General features: G+C 45.5%; 1 protein-coding gene across 1 annotated transcript; it reads right to left on the reverse strand.

The window, feature by feature from the left end:
* Positions 1–1,106: 1,106 nt before the first annotated feature.
* Positions 1,107–19,233, reverse strand: DNASE1L3 (deoxyribonuclease 1 like 3). Its single transcript, XM_045832556.1, has 8 exons — positions 19,001–19,233; positions 14,185–14,273; positions 12,081–12,167; positions 11,375–11,487; positions 8,706–8,818; positions 5,502–5,659; positions 2,858–2,954; positions 1,107–2,560 (listed from the first exon to the last, which is right to left on the reverse strand). Exons 1-8 carry the CDS (start codon positions 19,136–19,138, stop codon positions 2,444–2,446), a joined length of 912 nt encoding a protein of 303 aa, XP_045688512.1. The 5' UTR covers positions 19,139–19,233; the 3' UTR covers positions 1,107–2,443.
* Between the last annotated feature and the right edge of the window lie 1,942 nt (positions 19,234–21,175).

Raw genomic sequence — 21,175 nt, forward strand, 5'->3', positions numbered from 1 at the left:
TACATGTATTATCTTACTAAAACTTCACCTATGACGTTGATTCTCTTATTATCCCCATTTCACACATAAGGAAACTGAAGGTAAGTGACCTGCTCCATGTCCCACAGCTAGTGGGTGGTGCAGACTATGGCTCCAAAGTGAGCCTGTCCCCTACACCACTCTAAACCTCTTCTCACTAAGGAGGTCCAGGACAGCAAATTCAAAATCTGGTCCTCAATGAATAATTAATGAAAGGAAAATCTGGCCTCAGTCACCTGGGACCTGTTAAGTATGCAGGTTCCTGGGCTGTGACCCAGACCTCCTGAGACAGACTCTGTGTGGGGGGCGGGGGAGGGAGCTGGGACCTGAGCATCAGCATGGTAATAGGTACCCTGAGTTCCTGGTGCACACAAACTTCAAATCCTCTGAACAAAGCCAAAGTTGAAAGAGTGCAGACAACCAGCATGCACTCTCCAAAGGGCCATGGGAGCTCCTTCCAGGCCAGGTGGTCCTGGGAGACTGGAGGATGTTTGCAGCGCCTTTAGCTGTGGCCAGTGAGAAGACCCACTCTGTCCCCTCTTGCCCAGCAAAATGCCCATGGCTCAGGTAATCTACTCTGTGCGGGGACAGAGGGATGTCTTGTTACTGAGGAGGCCACAGGGTGGCAGGACCAGGTCAGAGTCATGGACAGGCTCACTTAGTGCCCAGTTCACTTCCCCTGCCCCCGCCCCGTCCCCTACCACCCAGCACAGGACTCTTGTCACAGCCATGCTGCTGGCCTTTGGGGCACAAGGATGACCTCTCCTCTAAAAGAAGTTCATTTGTAAACTACCTACTTGACTGCTTTGGACCTCAGAAACTGGACATTGTCCGGGACAGCCCTTCTCTGAAAAGGGGTGACAGAAGCTTTACAGCTTTGCTACCTCCCCTGCCTGGGCCAACGAGACCTCTGAGGTTAACTGGATGTGTGGGGCAAATGGTTTTCCCTGCTTAAGCTGGGCCTGTTGATTTTATTCCCTCAGATGTTACCAAATTTCAAAAATCAAGCTTATGGTCAATATTTTTATATAGAAAGCCATGTTGTCCCTTACATGTTAAAGGAAATAAGCAAAGAGTGGAAACATGTCCATAGTATGCTATTTTCTATATTTTTCATGGTTACATATGGTGCTTATTTATGTACAGAATCTGGAAGAACACATAAGCTGGAAAGAGGTCAGAGTCATGGACAGGCTCACTTAGTGCCCAGTTCACTTCCCCTTCCCCTGCCCCATCCCCTACCACCCAGCACAGGACTCTTGTCACAGCCATGCTGCTGGCCTTTGGGGCACAAGGATGACTTCTCCTCTAAAAGAAGCTTCTGAGACAGAAAAGAAGGGGCTGGGGTCGGGGTTCCTTGTCTCTGCTCATTCTCTGGTGCTGCTCGCATAGTTAGCCATGTTCACGTACTGCTTGAACAAAGAAACAATATAAGGGAAACCAAACAGAAGTGGTCACCATACAGGACACAGGTAACATGTTGCCATGCTGCTAGACCCCTCTGCAACTCTTTGGTCACAGAAATATAATAAAATCCTCGAGTCCTTGCCATCCAACTGGGTCTTTGATCCACAACGTCCACCAAGGAGCCCTGAGAGTGGCCTTGGTGACAAATGCAATGCAGTGAGTATTACAATAGAGGTATGGCATACATGAGGGCCAGGGCACCTAGCCCAGACTCGTGGATGGGACAGGGCACGTGAGTGCAGGGAAGAGGCAGTCCTGCTGGTCAAGGAGCACAAGTTGGGATGTGGATGAGTCTGACATGATATGCCAGATATAGAGACCTTCGCAGGTATGCAAAATCTCTGGGCTCTCTCCAAATGGTGATGGGGTTTATAAGCAGGGGTAGGAATGAGGGTGGCCTGTGGTCAGAATAAAATTTCAAAGAAAGACACCAGTGGTTCCTGGGCTGGCTGAGTTGGAGGGCAATTCAGAGGCAGGTGACCAGGTGGGAGAGGCCTTCATCCTTCCTCCCTGTGAGACGTGATGATGGCATGACCTCAGACAACAGCCAGGTTCCCCAAACAGTAAATTGCCCAAATCATGGGGTTCTGTTGGGGCCTTGGCATTTCTGGTCATTTCCCACGGGACAGGATCCCTCATGAAGACTGAAAACTAATGTTCTTTCCTCTCCCGCAGCTTCTCTACGGGAGCCGAGTATTGGTCATGACAGGGGGTGGGCCTCTAGCTCAGGATGTGAAGACCCTTCTTTCGGACTGCAAAAGCCCCAGTTTCCTTTTGGGAGTTTTGGGGGAGGTACAAGCCCATGTGGGATAATAGAAGGTTCTCCTCCCAATTGGCTCAAGTTGAGAAATGAAAGCGGTGGGACCAGTCTTGTTTCTTGGATGCAAGGAGCAGTTCAAACCTGTTAGAGCTATTTTACTTAGAGGTGAGAATGGTTAACAAAATGGTGCCCTTGTATCTAGGTGCGGCGGGCCTTGCTTTTCTTCCTTGAAAAGACAGATTTTTTGCTGTTGGTAGAGACCTTTGAAGATTGTAGTTTAAATTCAACTGGAAAGTGGTCACTGACTTCCAGGGCCTATAAGGATAAAAGAGATAAATTTGAGAATTAGAAAACACTCTCATTTTAGTGATGAGCAAATTCAGGATCCAGAAGAGAAGATGAAATGTCCACAGTCACAAAAGAACACACACTGGTGAGCAACATCCTCGGACCAGCTCACTTAGAAGTTTAAGCTGGTCCTCAAATCACAGAATCAGGCATTGAGACTTAAGACCCAGTGGTTCAATGTTGTGTCTCTGGTAGTGGCCTTAAAGGGTAACACAACCCATCTTCCCAGGATAGTGGCATAGAAAGACAAGATGGTAGCCATACCTCCTCTTCAGTTAACTTATAAGCTTTCTGGAAGTCAAAGATGCCACTTGATTTGGGCACAACAGAGCTGATGATCTCTTGTCCTCTCAGCACAATCCTACAGAAGAGGAGGGGAGACAGTCATGTTAAGCCATCCAGATGGTTTCTGAGATCAAACCAAGGTCCATGTTTGACATCTGAAATTGACTGAGCATCCCGGACCTTTCATGTGGTGCTCAAGCCCAGACCTGGTTTTAGCTTGTGACCCTTAGGACACTGCCTAAGACTGGGAAATAGGGTCAGCTCCTGCTGTGGCCCTGTGGACACCAGGACAGCATGTCCCTGTGTGGTCAGGTGGCCCTGGTGGTAGAAGAGAAGCCTTTGTGTGACACATGGACATCACACCACAGAGCAATATCCTGCATTCTAAGATTATTAGTTCCTGTGCAATTATTTTTCACTTTTCCTGATTCAATTGTGGAGAAAGGTGCTAGCTTGTCTTTAAAACTCCATAAGCTCCCATTTTGACCGAGAGAGAGCAGGCTGCAACTGCCAAACATTCTAGAGGCAAGAGAATTAAGGCAGAATTCACGTTGTTTGGTTTTCACTGGGATTATTTTTACAGTTGTTTTCAATTTATGGCAAATGATGCTGTTTCTCATTATAGTACTATGAAGTTTCCTTTAAAATTAATTTATTTCAGTAAGAAATGAATGAATGTAATGACAAATATGGAGAAAAACCATAGCACAACTGCTTTGCAGCAATGACAAAAAATGGGTACGTGGTAGTTCACTGAGTTTCAGAAACATGGGAACTCCAATGGACACCAAGTGGGGTGATGTAGTTGGGGTCTACATGGCCCCCACAGACTGACTGAAGAACCACAGGATGACTCAGACTGCCAGGCCATGACCATCCACTGAGCTTTCCCTGATTCTGACTGGCTGTCTAGCTTCCTGGGCTGGTTAACAACATCACATGGTTAACTCTGAATTCGCTCCACAAGTATACTCTACACATGCGATTGGAGATTTTTTGAAGCCATCCTTTCAGACCCAGAGAGTCCAGAAGGACAGACTTAAGGCTCCCCGTTTTCTGACTTCTAGGTATGTGCGTGGCCGGCCAGCTGATTGTGCTAATCTCTCCCTAGCCCAGACCAGTGCACGGGACACGTTCAAGAGATATTTGAATTCAGAGCAAAGACTGGCATTGAGTCCATTTCATCTTACTCCCTTCATTAAATATTTATATGCCTTTTTTTTAAAACCACAAAGATATATGCTATGAAGGAAAACATAGAAAACTGAGAGCAGCAAAATAACAAATTAAGCTTTAAAAAAACCACAGGGCATCCTGCCATCCTTTGGCATACATGTGTATAACACTGGGGTTCTAGTAAACACCTTATTCTAACCTGTCCACCTACCCCACCTAATCCATGTGAAAACCTACCCCTGTGATTCCCTGGGCTTCCACTTCAGTATTTGCAGTTGGCTCCCTCTTGTGGGCCAGGGGAGAAGAATGTGGCCACAGAAGGGACCTGACCTACCCAAGGCGACACAACTGGCATGCACTTTGCTAGCAGCCCTTCAAACTGGAGGGAGGTGGCAGGGAACTCAGGCTCCTGGAACTCCCCACCTTGACTCTGCCTTCCCCAATGCTGGGGCTGTTTCCACTTTCGAGAGCTGCAGTGGTGGCTCCTGCGATGGACACACCAGCTCTGAAAGCTTAAGAGGAACAAAGGAGGTCATGGGATGAAAATGGAAGCCAGACCTCAAACTAGAGAAGTAAGAACAACTGTTGTCTTGCAGATGGCCATCTCATGCCTCCTCGGCGGCAGGCTGAGCCCTGGGAAAGGAAGCTCTGAGGGGATTCCCTGCCTGTGGTCTCCGCTATGAATGGCAAGTCACGGGCATTCATAGTTTTCAGGTGCTCTCACCACCTCCCTCCCAACTTCAGGAGCAAAAATGAAAGCTGATTGAAAATCTCCAGAGATTTTACAAATACAAGAGCATGCTATTATTTAAATATATGTTTTTGCATTAGGAAAGTGCAGCAAATGCTTTAGAAGTGTAAACAACCCTTGCTTTAACTGGTCTCATTTTTAGAGTTTAACCTTAAGGAAATCATAAGTATATGCATAAAATGAGTACATAAAATCAGAAATGTTTAAATAACTAACCCTTGGTAACATAATAACCTAGTGTCCAATCCTAAGGCCCAGTGACAGGGGATTGAGTGAGTAAACTATGGCATGTCTTTGTGATGGAATAATTAATAGGAATGAATGTACTGAGCACTTATATGGCAGGCATTGCATTATAAGATTTACATATGCTACTTCATTTAATTCTCATCATACATCCATGAGTGAAGCCTTACTATAATCTCCATTTCATAAGTGAGAAAACAGAGGCACATGTCTCTCAGTCACAGACAGTAAGGGGTAGAGCCAGGATTTGAACCCAGGGGTGTCTGACACCGAAGCCCACGATTGCCGCTGCTGAACTACTGTACCCGGTCCATGCAATTTGTGTACTGTACAAAGCACTAGGCAGAGAGGTCTGAACTCTGACTGTTCTCCAGCCCAACTTTCTCATTTGACCACAGGGACACCTTTTCTGACGCAGACTAAGCACGCCATCAGGCAGATGCCTCTCACCTGTCATATGCACAGTTGGTGCTCATCTTGACAGTGGTGTCCTCTTGGTCCCCGATCAGCCAAATGAACTTAGGGTCGGTCCTCAGGCGGATGTTATTCCAGGCCTTCTTGGAGACATAGTTGCAGCCTGCATTGAAGTCACCCATGAAAATGAAATTCTGAAAGACATGATTTGGAGCATCAGTCACCTGGTGGGCACTGTTGCCAAACTCTTTCACTCTTAACTGCTGGGAATGACGGCATCTCCCATGCCCAGATGGGTTCTGTTATGGGCTAAATTGTGTCTCTTCGCCAAATTCACATTTTGAAGTCCTAAACCTAGTACCTTAGAATGTGACTGAATTTGGAAAGGGAACCTTTAAAGAGGTAATTAAGATAAAAAGGAGATATTGTGGGTGGGCCCTAATCCAGTATGACTGGTGTCATCAAAAAGAAGAGATTAGGACACAGAGGGAAGACCGAGGAAGGCGAGAGGCCTCAGGAGAAACCAGTCCTGCTGATACCTTAATCTTGAACACTGAGCCTCCAGAACTGGGAGGAAATAAACTTGTGTTGTTTAAGCCACCCAGTCTTGGGTATTTTGCTATGGCAGCCCTAGCAAACTAATATAAGGTCTTTCTTAATTTCTTTTTGCTTTTTAAAAGAAGCAGCCATGGTTTAAAATTGAGTCACAGCTTTGATTAGTGTTTGACGGGTGAGTGTGTACAAAGGAGGGCGTTCCTAACAGGAAGGGGGATGTTTGCTATAGTTGCTCCCTCCTGTTCTTAGTCACCACATCTCTATAATTCAGCATGCAGAGGCAGATGGGGAGAAAAGAAGCTGGCTAATGTAGTCCCTCACATCTTTTGTCTCTGGCTCAAACATATGAATGAATCAACACCTTTTGTTTCCAAGCAGGAAAAATGAACTTGGGTGGTGTATATGACAGCTTTGGCACAGCTCTCTCTCTCTCCCTCCTATTGTCTTGAAGTTGGGGATTTATTCCTGTAGAAATTCTGTCTCTTGAGGAAGTGGGAAAAACCTTAGGTCACCAACAGAACCATTTTATCTTGGAAGTGTTTTTCCCTGAAGGGCTCTTGGAACAGAACCTTAATATTCCTCAGTCCAGAGGAAGTGCCAGATTTCCTTGTTTGTACTATTGCTTGGGGCTGTTGCTGACTTTAGAGTTTTCTTTAAAAACATTTTATTTTGACCTCAGTGATTGTGGTTTTCCCTGACATCAATGGGCGTAGTAGAGGACAGGATGTCATCCTTAACCCTAGAGACTACCAGCTTCAACGAATATAGGCACAATTTAGCCCTGACTTGTGTGCTTCAGTTGGCTGGGCATCATCCCACAGAGTGAGAGGTTGCTGCTCTGATTCCCCATCAGGGCACATGCTTGGGTTGTGGGTTTGGTCCCCAGTTGGGGCTGCCCAAGAGGCAGCTGATTGATGTTGATCAATGTTTCTCTTCCTTTCTTTCTCCCTCCCTTCCTCTGTCTCTACATATAAATAAACAAAATCTTATTATAAATAAAATCTTTTTATAAGGCATGATTTGCTGAGCATTCATTGTGTGCCAAGTCCAGCACTAAGTGTTTTGTAGTTTCAGTATCACAAACAGTAGGAGGCAGAAGGACATTTAGCCCCTCTAGGAACAGGGGCAAGGGCCTGCTCTACACCACTCGGCTGGGAGGCTCAAGTGGTCAGGTCAAGAAATGAACCCTGATCTGCCTCACTGAAGGCCTCTTAGCGTGAATTTCCACTCTTGTTCATTTTGGCGCCCCTGATGCCTCCCTAGTGTCCAATGCTTAACAGATTCTAAATAAATTCTTGTTGAATAAATGAATTAATTCATAATTTTAGGAAAGAATGAATGAGCCTTTCTCTTGACCTGATCTTTCCAAACAAGCAGTGAAGCATGCCCCCTGCGTTCTCCCCACCCCAGCTCTGAGTCCACTCTTCATTTGACTCATTTTGCACTTTCAGCAGTGGACTGAGAAGGAAGATGGAGGCATTACTGGAGTCACATCCCAAAAGGAGAAAAGAAGAATGTGGAGGAGCCCTCTAGAGCAGGGGTCCCCAACCCGGGGCCTGTGGACTGGTACTTGTCCGAGGCCTGTTAGGAACAGGGCCGCACAGTAGGAGGTGAGCACTGACAAGCAGCCAAGGTTGGCATTACCACCTGAGCTCTGCTTCCTGTCCAACCCCCATCCCCCAAACCGTAGAAAAATTGTCTTCCACAAAATCAGTCCCTGGTGCCAAAAGGGTTGGGGCCACTGCTCTCAAGCACTTCCATACTAACCAAGCACTTTCACAGACCCCCACAGCCACAGGTGGTGGCATCCCTGTTTTCCAGATGAGGAAGTAGTTGAAGCAGAAGGGATGGTAGACGTATCCCCCTTCTGTGGGAATAGCAAGCTTAGATTGGGAAACCACCACCCTATTCCCCTCAGTCCGGTGGGGCTGGAGGGGTGAATCAGACACAGATTTAGCCAATCAGAGCATCTCAACCTCCTGATCACAGTGATTGTTTCAGGATGGACAAGTGCCCCAGTCAGCGCCAGTAAGACTCACTCCCAGGATATTCGTTGCACTGTGGGAAAAAAATTGATCATTTGGTCTAGAAGCTGCTGGCGGCCATCTTTCCACTGCAAGGGTAGAGCCAGCCTGCAAATGGAGCCCACCCCAAGGAAAGGAGGGCCAAGGGGTGGCCCCGATAACGCTGAGACCTGGATCCGCGGCACCTGAACTGCTCCTGGGCTTTTCAGTTACAAGAACCAATAAACAACTTCTCCTTTTCGAAGCCAGTTTGAGATTCTGTCACTTGCTTCTGAAAGACTTCTGACCTCTTTGTGAGTCACTGTTCTCAACTGCAAAGTGAGGGTGATAAAAGTAGCTGCCTCGCAGGTTGTTGGGAGGATTTAATAAACTTGTCCAGTCCAGCCTCATCACAGTGCCTGGCACCAGCTCTCCCCTCTGTGAATATTGGCAGTCATTGCTAGTGCAGTGGGGTGTGAATTCCCTAGACCCACATGGATGGTGCCCAGGCAGATTTAACGAGAAGGATATTTAGGGCTGAGGGAAGGCCTGAAATGAGGCTCAAAAGTGGTGGTGTCTGCACATGCTCTGTCCCCTTCACCCTCCCGGGAAGTCCTTCCCTCTCAAGGACCAGGTTCTGCCCCTGCTAGAGGGGAATTCAGCGGATACAGGGGGTCATCACCTCTGCCTTCCAACGGTGTTTCGCATCCATGTAGACATCGGCCAGCTCATCAATCTCTTTAACGGATGTCTCGGGCGTGGTGTGCAGGGGGATAATCACAAAGTCCTTGACAGCTGGGGAACAGGAAAGAGGCAGAGGTCACACACTTTCCCTGGCAATGTTCCAGGAACACTGCTCGAAGCAAACAGGCCGGCCTCCCAGAAGGCATGGATTGTGTCGTCTGGGTCCCCCCATTTCCAGAGGGTCCAGCCAGTGGCTGAGATTTGAGTGATCTTAGGATCATGAGGCAGCTATTTTCAGCACATGAAAGCCTCTTTTCTCCCATTCGTCTTTCATGGCTAAGGAAAAGCTGGCAGACGGTGTTCCTTGCTGGCATTGTGGGTGTTTCTATTTTCTCATTTTTTGAAAAATGATTCTCTATTCTTTTTTTAAAAAGCTGTTTGGTTTTTGTACTTAGGGAAAAAATACTTTTTTAATAAAAAAATCGGAAGCATGTCAGTTTATACTCCTTTTGTAATTAGGGAAGCAAAAGCCGAAAAAAGTTATTTAAAAAAAATAAAGTGGATTTTGTGGAGTGTCTAAAAGGCTCCCTCAGCAGGCCCAGCAGGAGGGATGGAGAGAGCCCGCGTGAGGGCGTGTGGGTGAGCCACGGTGCCAGGCCTTTCCCATTTGCTAATAGCAGCAGCTGTGGCTTTCTGCACGCCTCCTCCTCAGGTTTTCCCTCACTCGGTGCCTGGGTCACCACTCCCATGCAGGAGCTGAGTGCTGCTGGGTGTCACAGTGGGGAGCCAGGCCTCAGACCTGGCAGCCTGTCTCCAGAACACGGATCCAGCAGCCTCATCTCCCACTCTCCTCCTCACGCCTCCACTCCACTCCGCACCTACTTTTTTGTTTCCCTCACTCCCAACCCCTTCCCACCTCTGAACTTGAGTGCTTACTGTGCCCTCCCTCTAGAATGCCCTTTCCCCAGTTCTCTCTGACTTGGTTTCTTCAGGTCACAGCCTAATGTCACCTCCCAGGAGCCATCCCTGGCCCTTCCCCACCCCCATTTAATGTGGGCCCCTCACCCTGCTAGTCAGTGCATGTTGCTTATTTCCTTCATGCTCTGAAATTACTTGTTTTACTTCTTTGTTTGGTCCAGTGGAACCCTGTGTTGTGAAGGCAGGCTCATCTGTCCCATTCACCCTCTTGGCTCCAGTATCTAGCACAGCACCTGACACACTGGAGATGCTAAAAATTGTTTGTTGACTGACTGACTGAATGAATGAACAAAAATATATATAAATAGCTAACTCCTTCATCTTTAATCCTAGACACAGAGGACATAAGGAGCTGTCCTCAAACAAGAGAGAAAACTAAACAGGGCATGGCTGAGGTGTCATCCCAAAGGAGAGAGGGAGGGGTAGGGAAGAGTGGAAGTGTGGAAGCTCAATACAAATAGGTTTGGTAGCAATTCACATAAGCTGAGGACTCTCTTGGAGAAGAAACAATCATTAAGGGAATGTGGTGGCGCTCTGAACGCTGCCCTGGTCAGCCAGGTGTGAATTGTGTGTGTCACAAAGAGGATTATTGCACATGCTCTCAAGGGCATATCTTGCTTTCAATAGCCTCCACCTCCTTCTCTTTTCCTACTCATAATTGTCCTATTCTCCTGTTTGTCAACACTCTGCCTCTGAGTTAACTAACCCAGGGGAGAACTAGTTTAGGGTGTTTATATTTGTAGTTACAGATGCACACATGTATAGCTTTGCATGTATTTGTTTGGTCATTAGCTGCCTCTCCTACAAAGTCATAGCTTCACAAGGACAGCAACCCTGTCTGTCCCATCCAGTGCCCAGAACAGAGCCTGACATGTAGTTGGTACTGAAAATATATTTGATTCTACACAGCCCCAAATGGCAAACCAAATTTACTCTCGACTTCCCACTGAGTGTTGCGTAGTGGTTAAGAACATGAGCTCCTGAGATGGTGGCTTGGGTAACAACTCTGGCTTGTCTACTTCAATAGCTGCTGGGTGAACTTGGACCAGTGATGTCACTATTGTGAACCTCAGTTTCCTAAACTGTAAAGTGGGGATAGATAATTCCTAATTCCTGTGTTGTAGGGTCATTGCAAGGAATATAGGAGCCTGGCACTACTTAGTAATCAATAATTGTTAGTGGCTAATACAAGTACAATTCCTGTTTGAGTTCCAGGTTCAATCATTTGGATTTCCTCTCTACCCACAGTCTGTGGAGAAGACTTATATGTAAGTTATTGGAGGGAAAATGAAACCCTATGTTGGGGGTTCACTTATGCGGAACATCACTGGGATTTTTTTAAATGAAGAAATAGTTGCATGTGATTGCAACTGAGGAATTGTGGTAAATAATTTCTATCAGCCTATATCTTCCAAAGACAACAGAATTACCACTAATTCCAGAAGGTGGGTACTAGACTGGGGAGGTCTTGAGTCACAGCTTTCTGAGAAGCCAGCCTGGTTTCTGGTCAAACAATACTACATCCTCTACATTCAGGTATTAGAAGTTCTCAATGGTCTTCTCCATCCAGCCTCAGGCCTCTTGAAAGATGCTGCAGAAACCCTGGATCACAGCTCACACCCAAGGCTGCTGCCCATTTGTGGAATCACTGGGGAGATTGTGGGAAAGTAAGGTGTGTGTGAGTCTCACCAGTGTGGGGTGACTGGAACCAGACCACAAAGGGTTCCCTGGAAAATACATCTGCATCACCAGCTTGATAGTCATGGTAGAGGTAGCTTCTTTTCACAGATACTAACTTTTCCCTGGAATAGAAAAAAGGAAACCCACCCAGCTGAGTTGGCTTTCTTCTTCTTTCAAGAAGCAATAACATAGGTTCCCATGGCCTCATTCACCTCCCAACCCAAGAGATGGAAAGCATCTTTTGCCTGAGAACTAAGTTCAGTCAACTCTCCTCAATGGCCAGGGCCCTTTGGGAGCTGAAGATCTTAGCAGCGCTAGTTAATGAGGTGCCCACAAGCTAATGTTCACACTTAAAACAAATTACTAGTAGGAAGAAGATGAGAACATGAAGTTCTGGAGTAAGCTGTGCTGGGCAACTCAGGTTTCCACCCCTGGACCAGGACTTGACTACAAAGGATAAAGAAGTACTGGAACCCTTGGCCAGGCAGCCCCTGAGTCAACCAACAAATCAGGCATTAGGAAGCTGCTCGTGTCTTCCATTGTGAAGAGTTGATAATGTGCACCAGTCCCAGTTTCAATGGCAATTATTTTGATCAATACTGAGAACTAGTTAGAGATTGACATTTGGTTTTGAAGAAAATATATGCATTTTGATTCAATTCATAGCTATCATTTATAAGTGAACCATGTTCTAGGAAGCACAGATTATACTTACTTGTAGAGAAAGGCATACTGTTCTTTATATGTCCTTCTTCCAAGCCGAGAGCTAATCACATAGTTGTATGTTGTGCTTCTTGAATTTCTAGAAAATATAAAGATTTGACATTGCATCTTAAAAGAAAAACATTCTCCTACTGCAGAGGTTCCCCTCTCTCCAAGCTGCCTCCCTACCTCCAATGGCATCACTAAAAAGGGCTACCATTTTTAATAACCTTTGAGTCTAATAAAAAGGGCCACCAATGATTGGAAATGTTACATCTGCCAGGATCTTTACAGCCATTATTTCTTGTCCTTAGTAGTGGGTGCTATTGTTATCCCATTTTTATAATTTGCAAGTACAAAGCTGGTATTTGAATCCAGATCCTATGTGCCTCCAAATCCACATTGCTACATGCCTCATATTTTGGCCTGTACCTGTGAGACACCATTGAGACCAGAGAAGCTTCAGGCCAGAATCAGTCCCAAACCCCACTCTGGCCCATGGCTGGGGCTACAGCTCACACTTCCTGGTGGAACATCCTTATGGGATCACCCTCCATAAGGATGGATCCATGCAGCACTCCTAAGCACATCACTCCTAGTAACATTTTTGTTGGGCATTCTCTCCTGCTCTGACACCCCCCAGGCATTTTCTCACAAGCCCAGAACTATAATTTCAAATCAGCTACTGTTTGTGCTCTGGGGATACAGCCGTGAAGTCCCATGGACTCTAACCCTCCCTTATCCCAGAGAAACTTGATTCTCAGTGTGTTTGCCAAACCTGCTGATAACTTCACCCTGGGCAGAGGCTGACCTGGTTTTACTCCACCTGCTCACAGAGAAATCTAGGGCATGTCTAAGGCAAAGCATAGTCTCAGATTTGGCTGGAAAAAGCAGGACTCTTTAGGGGCCAATTTAAATTCCTGGGGCTTTAGTGGCATATTCTAAGGCAGATGGGCCTTTGGGTCCCAAGAGTATGGACAATGGATTCCTCTGGGCCTCTGGTTTGGGAAGGCTGGCCCTTTCCTAATTCTGGCCTGCCAAGTCCTGGTTTGGCAAACTGCTGGCAATAACTTAGCTGTGAAATGACTAAGGTCCCTCCTGGCTAATGTCAGATAAGGGGACAAAGAGGCCTGGCTCTGCCCTGGGTCCATAGGAAGTCTAGGGAGGTTGGGGGAAACTGAACCACTGGAGGTGGGAAGACTTGCTCCAGACTTCTGGGGGAGATGCCTGAGACACCCAGCCTCTCGGTCCCCCACACCTGTGAAAACTGACAGGAGCTCTCTAAGGACAACCGAGGGGGCTCAGAATAGAGCACTGGCTGTGGAGTCAAACATGATCATTCTTTGAGAAAGAATTGAATCATAAATATAACTCAGTGTCATTTAAAACTATTTGAGGACACTATTTTTTTAATAATTTTTAACTTGTAAAATCAATTCAGATTTTTGTAAAATATTCAAATCATACAGAAGTATATAAATAAAAAGCAAATGTTCCCCATTCCTTCACGGACATCCTTCATAACAGTCCTCCCATTACAGCCCCCCAGCCCCCAAAAGTAACCACTATCAACAGTTTGGAGCATATCCTTCCAGCCTTTCTTCTATGACCACACGAACTCAACCATACTCTTATTCCTTTATAATGTGATGTGACTACTAAAATGGATATGCCTACCTACAATTCTGAACCTTTTTTTTTTTCAATTGCAGCCATCTTTCCAAGCTGGACTATTTAGGTTTAACCTATTCTGTAGTAAACATGATGTATAGTGGCTGTATAATACTCCAGCCTATGGGCATAGCCTAATTTCCTATTGGCACTCAATCTTTCTTTATAACAGTACTTCTCACCTCAGCCTCTTGTCTGACTCTTTCATTTCTCACTTTGTCCTGGCTCCTTACCTGTTTCCTTTATTTTGCTTTATTATATTAAAGCTAGCTGATTGAAAAGTCAGGACTGTGGCTAATGGAGTTGGAAGCCCAGGCAGTGTTGGCCATGTGAACTGGTGGTCAGTGTGAGTGCCTCCTCTCCCACTAAGTTCAGTTCCTTGGGGCTTTTCAGGTGTCCTTGACCTTGATCTTGAACCCACAGAGGGTAGGGGACCCCATCTTTACCCATTCAGCTTCTCCATCAGCCTGGGACAGATCATGTTGTAGCTGTCCTTGATTTCCATCACAAGTATGATATCACAGCGTTTGATGACCTGCAGAGAAAGAATTCCCAGGTGTCTGGGGGCATTTACTACAAATAACAAAAAAAAAAAAAGCTTTCTTGGGGCACTTATTATTTTTTAACTATCAAATTGGGTGCTTTGCTAAACTAGTTAAATTCTTCCCTAAAATAAGTGAAGGATTCCATGAGGTAGATATTATTACTATGTCCATTTTAAAGACAAGAGCCTGAGGCTCCCAAATTTGAGTAAATTATCCAAAGTAACCCTGCTAGCAGATGGCCGAGGCAGAATGTGAACCTATGCAATCCAAATCCAGAGCCCACGCTCACACTCCTAACTTCCTACCTCTTGGCTTTGCTGGCATACATATAATCATCATCACCAGCAACAATAATAAATATTTATTAAGCCCTTAGTAAATGAAAAGTACCAGGCTGGATACTGAGGTATAATTACCATGATAATAATCATAAGAGCTGATATTTACTGTGAGCCTGAGCTGAGCCTCACCAACCCTATGAGACGACTATGATTACTAGCTTATTAAGCATAGGACGAAAGCAATATCAGAGTGACTGAGTGATTAGCTGAAAGGCACACAGCCAGTACAGGTGGTAGCGCCAGGATTTGAACTCAGGTCAGTGTGACTGTAAATTCCACCATGCTAAACTCTTAAAATACAACTCCTGCCCTGAAAGACTCATAGTCCAGTGAGAGAAACAAATGGAAACAACTAGCTACAATGAGAGAGAAATGAAATTTCTGCTAAACAAAGTCACAGCTATAGGAATGCTGAGGCATAATTAACTACTTGTGCCCATACATCAGGGAAAGCTCCAGGGAGGAGAGGGCATTTGAAGGCTCTGAAAGGTGGGAAGGAGCTCAGTGGGTGAAGAGTTCAGGAGAAGCTCCTTTTCCATATGATTTCTATATTTATATATATTTACAAAACTGTCATCACCAAAATGAGTTGCCCATTGGCTCCAATTATGGACTTGGAGTCAAATGGCCTTGGATTCATGTCTTGACTCTATCACTCACCAGCAGTGTGACCTTGAGCAAGCCACTTAAGCTCCGTGAACTGTTATATTCTTTATCTCTAAACTGGATGGTTGCCCCTCATGGGCATTAAATGACATAATGGATATAAAATTCTCAGTCCAGTCCACAGCACAGAGCAGATGCTCAGCAAACAATGGCAATATTATCACGCAGTTCTTGTCTTGTTTTTTTTTAACCTGATGTTACATTGTGTTTCCTCCACAGTCATTAAATACCCAGTTTTCAAATTCATTCAGGATGCATTGTTTTTTGCCCTAATTTCAGGCCAAAGGACAGGAAAAAAAAATGTTTCCCCTGGCTCCATTGCCCTAGGAGGAGGACCCCAGGAGGAGGGTCCGCAAAGGCCCTCCCAGATCTGAAACTCAGTGAGGTTTTCCTGACTCTGTTCACAGAGAGGAGGTGATTAGGGGCACTGCATGGCTAGGCGTGGGAGAATCCCAACAGGGGATATCATGAGTACTCCTGGGGAGAGGGGAAGGGCCAGTCTAGAGAAGTCTAGAAAAATCTGGGGCAGAGAGCAGTCTATGGAAGCCTCTTTCATGCCTCTAAGCAGGAAGCAGCATAGCATGGAGGGGAAAAGCCCAGATAAGGTCTGTCAGGCTTCCGTTATGACCCTCACTTTTTCCCATACTTGCTCCATGACCTTGGGCAATTTACTTCATGTCTCCAGTTACCTCATCTGTAAAATGGGCCTGCTAATTTGAGGGGTTGTCAGGCTGAACTTGGATACAGCATATTAAAGGCTGCAGACACAGTCAGCACTCCTAAATTAAGTTATTGTGTGCTATAAGCTCTGTGAAAAGGCAGACAGTGCCTCCCACATCCACCGCCTCACTCCCAGGAACTTGGGGCGCCGGGCATGTGGCTTGCCGTCACAGAGTAGTGGTTGGATGAACTAGCTCTGCTCTTAAGGACACAAACTGAAGAAGTCACAGACAGAAGGAACTTCTCCCAGGCAGGATTTGGCATCTGTAGAATTGCTCTTGGTGCTGCCAGCAAACCCAAGGTGGAGAAGGCAGGCCTCCCTCACTCCTCAACCTCCCCAATGAAGGCACAATGATGTTGGGCTCATCTTTGATATGATAAACCCAGTAGGGAAGAGTGGAAAAGGCATCTCCACTTGTATGGTTGAGTATATGGTTGGATGCTATGGAAGCCTGAATAAGTCACTTCACCATTCTGAGCATCAGTCTTCTCAGTTACAAAATGAGGGCAATGCCACCTACATCATAGTATTAAATAAGTGTGTAAAGTTCCTGGCCTATAGTAGGTGCTCAGACAAGGCACCCTGTAAATACTGCTACTCTGAGTGCCTGGGGTTTGAGTTTCACTGGAAGTGCTCTGGGTGGCTCTGTTTTCCAATGGCCTCTGTTTACAGGGTGGTTTTTGCGATGATGGGGAAGGTCAGAGGCTTCAGACATGCTCGGTGTTGGTGTGATGGGCTCTCAGACCTCCAAAATGCAGCAGAGTAAGGAAGGTGCCAGTGGTGTGCCCTGCACAATGGAATCACCAAGGAACACAAGGTCAGCCTCCTAAGGCTATGGTGACACTTCCTGGGTGGAATAAGTGAGGAGGGTGAGAGGAATTCAGCAGGGACCCAGGCTTCATGCGCCTTTGTGTGAGGAAGTGGGGAAAATAGTTTCCTCACATGTCAGAGTTTCCAGCTGAGCCAGGGAGTCACAGTTCTCACAGGCTTGGCATGACTGTCTTGGCTAAAAAATAACATCCGGAAGGCCTTGGGTACCATCCCAAGGCAGGCCTGAAAGGACCGTCTGAGGAGGAACAGAACATGCCAGTTCTTGCTCTAATCCATTTTGCCTAATAACAGCTGTGGCAGCTCTGTTTGTGATCACCTGCCATGCTGCCTTACTCACCTTGACTTTACCCAGCCAACCTGTGCTACAGGTTGTGTAAGTCCATGTTAATGAGAGGCCCTGGAGGCTCAGGGAGCAGAAGGGACTTCTCAAGCTCGCTCACCTGGTTACCAGGTGGGTTCTGAACCTGGGTGGGATCTGAATCTGCTCCTGGCATTCCCACAGTACCATGGTGCCTCCCGGGTTTTCAAAGGAAGTAACACCTAATCAGAGTCCTGGGCAAGGTTTCAGCAACCAGCATCAAAAATAAATTAACCTGTAGGGCAGCAATTTCAACCTTCTTCATTTCGTGGCACAGATAATTAATTACTAAAATTCTGCAACATACCCAAAAATATATTTTTTGCTGATCTGACAAAAAATTTTGATTTTTTTAATTTTTGATTTTTTTATTTTGATTAATTCACACCAGATAGCTATTGTTGTGTTGGCTGTTGTCAATTTTTTTTTTATCTGACAATCTAAGGGGAAAGAGGCCAGTGCCCCTGACTAAATTATCAGGTATTGCATGTTGTAAAAATTCTTGCAGCAGCCCTGACCAGCCTAGCTCAGTGGGTTGGGTGTCGTCCTGCAAAGCAGAAGGTCACCAGTTGGATTCCTGGTCAGGGCACATGGCAGGTCCTCAGGAGGTGCACATCGATGTTTCTCTCCCTGTCCATCTCCCTCCCCTCCCCCTCTCTAAAATAAACAAATAAAATCTTTAAAAAACAAATAAAAATTCTTGCAGCATACCAGTTGAAAATCGCTGCTGTAGGGTAAAGAGTGTGGGCAGAGTTCCTAGGTATTTGTTATGTTATCCAAAGTATCTGAATGGAGAAAAAGACTGGGGAAAGGTTGATGGGTCAGGGAAGGGAAGGTGGAGGAAAGGAAGAAGGGGATGGGGATAGAAAAAAGGAAGAGAGAAAGAACAAGAAAGAAAGGAAGAAAGAGAAGAATGAAGGAAGGAAAGAAAGTAAGAGGGAGAGAAAGAAAAAAGGAAGGAAGGAAGGAAGGAAGGAAGGAAGGAAGGAAGGAAGGAAGGAAGGAAGGAAGGAAAGAAAAGAAGGTGGAAAGCAAGTAAAAATCTGTGTTTCATTAAAGGTTGGGAGACCAGGCTGAGTGGGCATCCCACCCAGCCACCCACCCACCTACCTACAAGCTATACAATGTTACTTCACCTTTCAATGCTCATCATTTCTACATGGGGATTAGTATCCTCTTTCCTAAGGGTTATTAAATGAAATCCTGTATTTATGGTGCCTGACATAGATTCAATAAGTGGTAATAAGAATTATAGTAGGCTCTGGCCAGTGTGGCTCAGTCGGTTGGAGTGTCGTCTCATGAACTGAAAGGCTGTGGGTTTGATTTTCAATTACAGCACATGCCTGGATCTCAGGTTTGGTCCCTGACTGGGGCATGTATGAGGGCAACGGACCGATGTTTCTCTCCTTCTGTCTCCCTTCCCCTCTTTCTAAAATCAGTGAGCATGCCCTCAGGTGAGTATAAAAAACAACAAATTATAGTAGTAGCTAATGCTTATCCGAGCTTACTGTGAGGCAGGTCCTATGATATTTTACAAGTTTTACATATATCAGCTCATGTGTGCCTTGAAACAGCCCTATAAGGAGGTACTGTTATTGTCCCCATTTTAAGATGATGACAGAGAGGTAAAATGGCTATTATAATTATTGCTATCCTAATTGTTACAAAATTCCAAGCCAACTGCTACCTCCACCCAAGGAACTAACTTCAGGTCAGTTCCTCCTGAGTCTCTTCAAGTGTGAAGCAGTAGAGAGGGTGCAAGGGGTGTCCATCGATCCTTCGGACAGGGGAAGGGCTCACCTTCACAATGACATCCATGGCCTTCTGGTTTTCCATCTTGCTTTCCCCAAAGGACCTCACATTGAAGGAGCAGATCCTGAGGGCCAGGGCGCTGTTGATGGAGAAGAGGAGGAGCAGGGTGGCCAGCAGTCGAGACATCCTGGTGCTGCTCCTAGACTCAGTGCACAGTGTGAGGACAGCACTGTGTGCAGCGCGGGCTCCCAGCCACCTCCTCAGGTCACTTCCTCAAGCTCGGCTGACTTATATATAAGACCCACAGATAACAGGAATTACTGGATTCCCTGCTGCTACTTTCACTTCTCTGAGGAACTGAAGGTCGTGGGTTTCATTCCCGAAGGAAATGGGCCAGACTTTTAGGAGCCCCTGTTTCTGTCACTCTGATGAGGAAACTGGCCTGCCTAATTTAGGCACCGAGTCCCCTACAAAGTCATTCCTATCCCAATCAGGAGTCAGCTGTGACATCAGGTCATCTTTTCTGTGGTTGTAAAAGGTGATACCTTTTTCTGAACACTGACGAACTTACAAGTGGTCCCAGAGGGCATCTGGGGTGATGGAGCCTTCTTCGAGGGGGGACAGTGAGGCTGGGACAGTGGGAAATTCTGCTGTGTTTTCTGCCATCACCGGGATTTGGCAGCCAGCTGCTCCTTGACACACCCAGGCTCTGATTTTGTAACCACCCTGATGGGCGTAATTAAGGTCAAGTCTAATTGGAAGGACATGATTTTTTAAGGCCATTTTACTGTATATGATTTAACACACCAAATGCTAGCAGTGTGTTGCCAGGGAGAGCAAGTGCTGGTCTGCTAGAATAGGTCAATGAAATGTCCTTGGACTTTAAGGACAAAGGGCCAGTTAAAGCCCCTGGAGGGATCCATGATTCAACTGGGTACTATTTTAATGTTTGTGAGAGTCCTGTGGGCTGGAGAAAGGAAAGTTTTGAAAGAATTGTAGGATTTTAGCCCAAGTAAAATGACTTTTAGAGATCTGGGCAGGAAGACATGAAGATCAGAAAAGCAAAAGAAATATGAAGTTCAACTGAGTCATAAATCCAGGTAAAATTTGCAGACTTTGGGAAAGAAAATTCTTCTGTGAAGAGGGTACTGGGGGGTGGAGGGTACAAGGAGGGTCAATGGTAATGAAAAAGAGCACAATAAAAAATAAACAATTAAAAATAAAATACAATCTTGACTCAGACAAAGGAACTAAAAGGGGGTAGATGATGAGCATAGCCTGAAACTAGTGTGAGCATCGCTGGACCACCTCCTCTGGACGTGATGGGCTGATGGCCGTGGCCGCAGGGAATGTATGTACATTGCCAGCATACATCCAGCCAGCAGCCTGAACAAAATCTCTGACCAAGTACACCCAGGCATTCCAAGGAGACAACCCCAGTTAGTACATGGAAGGAAATCATGGTTCCCGAGCTCCTGGTGAGGTGAGTCTCCTGGGGTCTACAGCCCAGACCTAGGGCCAGGCCGAGTCTCCGGCAAGTGCAACTCTGGTCAGTGGGGTGATGACTCTCTCCCTCGGTGAACAGTGACTTTCAACCAGAGAAAAAAATTAAACGAGGCACTCATCATTTGTATCTTTGAATAAGGATTTGTACATATGTGATATTTCATAAACTTATAACATATAAGAAATTTTGGCCTATTAAGTTGACAATCTTGTAATGCTAACATAAAATGTGTCATTGAGGGGGTTACATCAATTTAGATTTGTGAACTTGGAATCTAAATTTATGCACAGTTCCAGACCATTTGTAAAAATTTTGGGTTAACATTGTTTTATATGTTTATTAGTTAGAATTATTTAGAATTAGAATTATTTAATATTTAAAAGGGTGGCTTTTTGTTAGTTCAGACAGTAAAAAAACTTTACAAGGAAATAGGGTACAATTTAAACTTTAAAAAAGTTTAAAATGTCTGTAAATGGGTCCATAACCTCTTAAAAGTAATTATGTAAGTTTGCTAGATGTAAGATTACCAGATTTAACAAATAAAAATACAGAGCACTAGGTACATTTGACTTGTAAATCATTCAGATTTAATTGGGCATCTTATATTTTATCTGGCAATCATAGCTGGACTTATAAAAAGAATAAACTGAATTTAAAAGCATGACATTTTGTAAGTCAATAACCACCTTGTTGGGGTCATGAGGAAGGTTTTATTT

This window comes from Phyllostomus hastatus, unplaced genomic scaffold, assembly GCF_019186645.2.
Source record: "Phyllostomus hastatus isolate PE091 unplaced genomic scaffold, TTU_PhHast_1.1 phas_contig_16, whole genome shotgun sequence".
In the NCBI taxonomy this organism is placed as follows: Eukaryota; Metazoa; Chordata; class Mammalia; order Chiroptera; family Phyllostomidae; genus Phyllostomus; species Phyllostomus hastatus.

Coding starts and splice junctions, on each gene's coding strand:
- DNASE1L3 (XM_045832556.1), bottom strand. CDS start 19,138: ATGTCTCGACTGCTGGCCACCCTGCTCCTCCTCTTCTCCATCAACAGC. Junction 14,274..19,000: donor CCATGGATGTCATTGTGAAG/GTGAGCCCTTCC, acceptor CTTTCTCTGCAG/GTCATCAAACGCTGTGATAT. Junction 2,955..5,501: donor ACCAACTGTGCATATGACAG/GTGAGAGGCATC, acceptor CCTCTTCTGTAG/GATTGTGCTGAGAGGACAAG.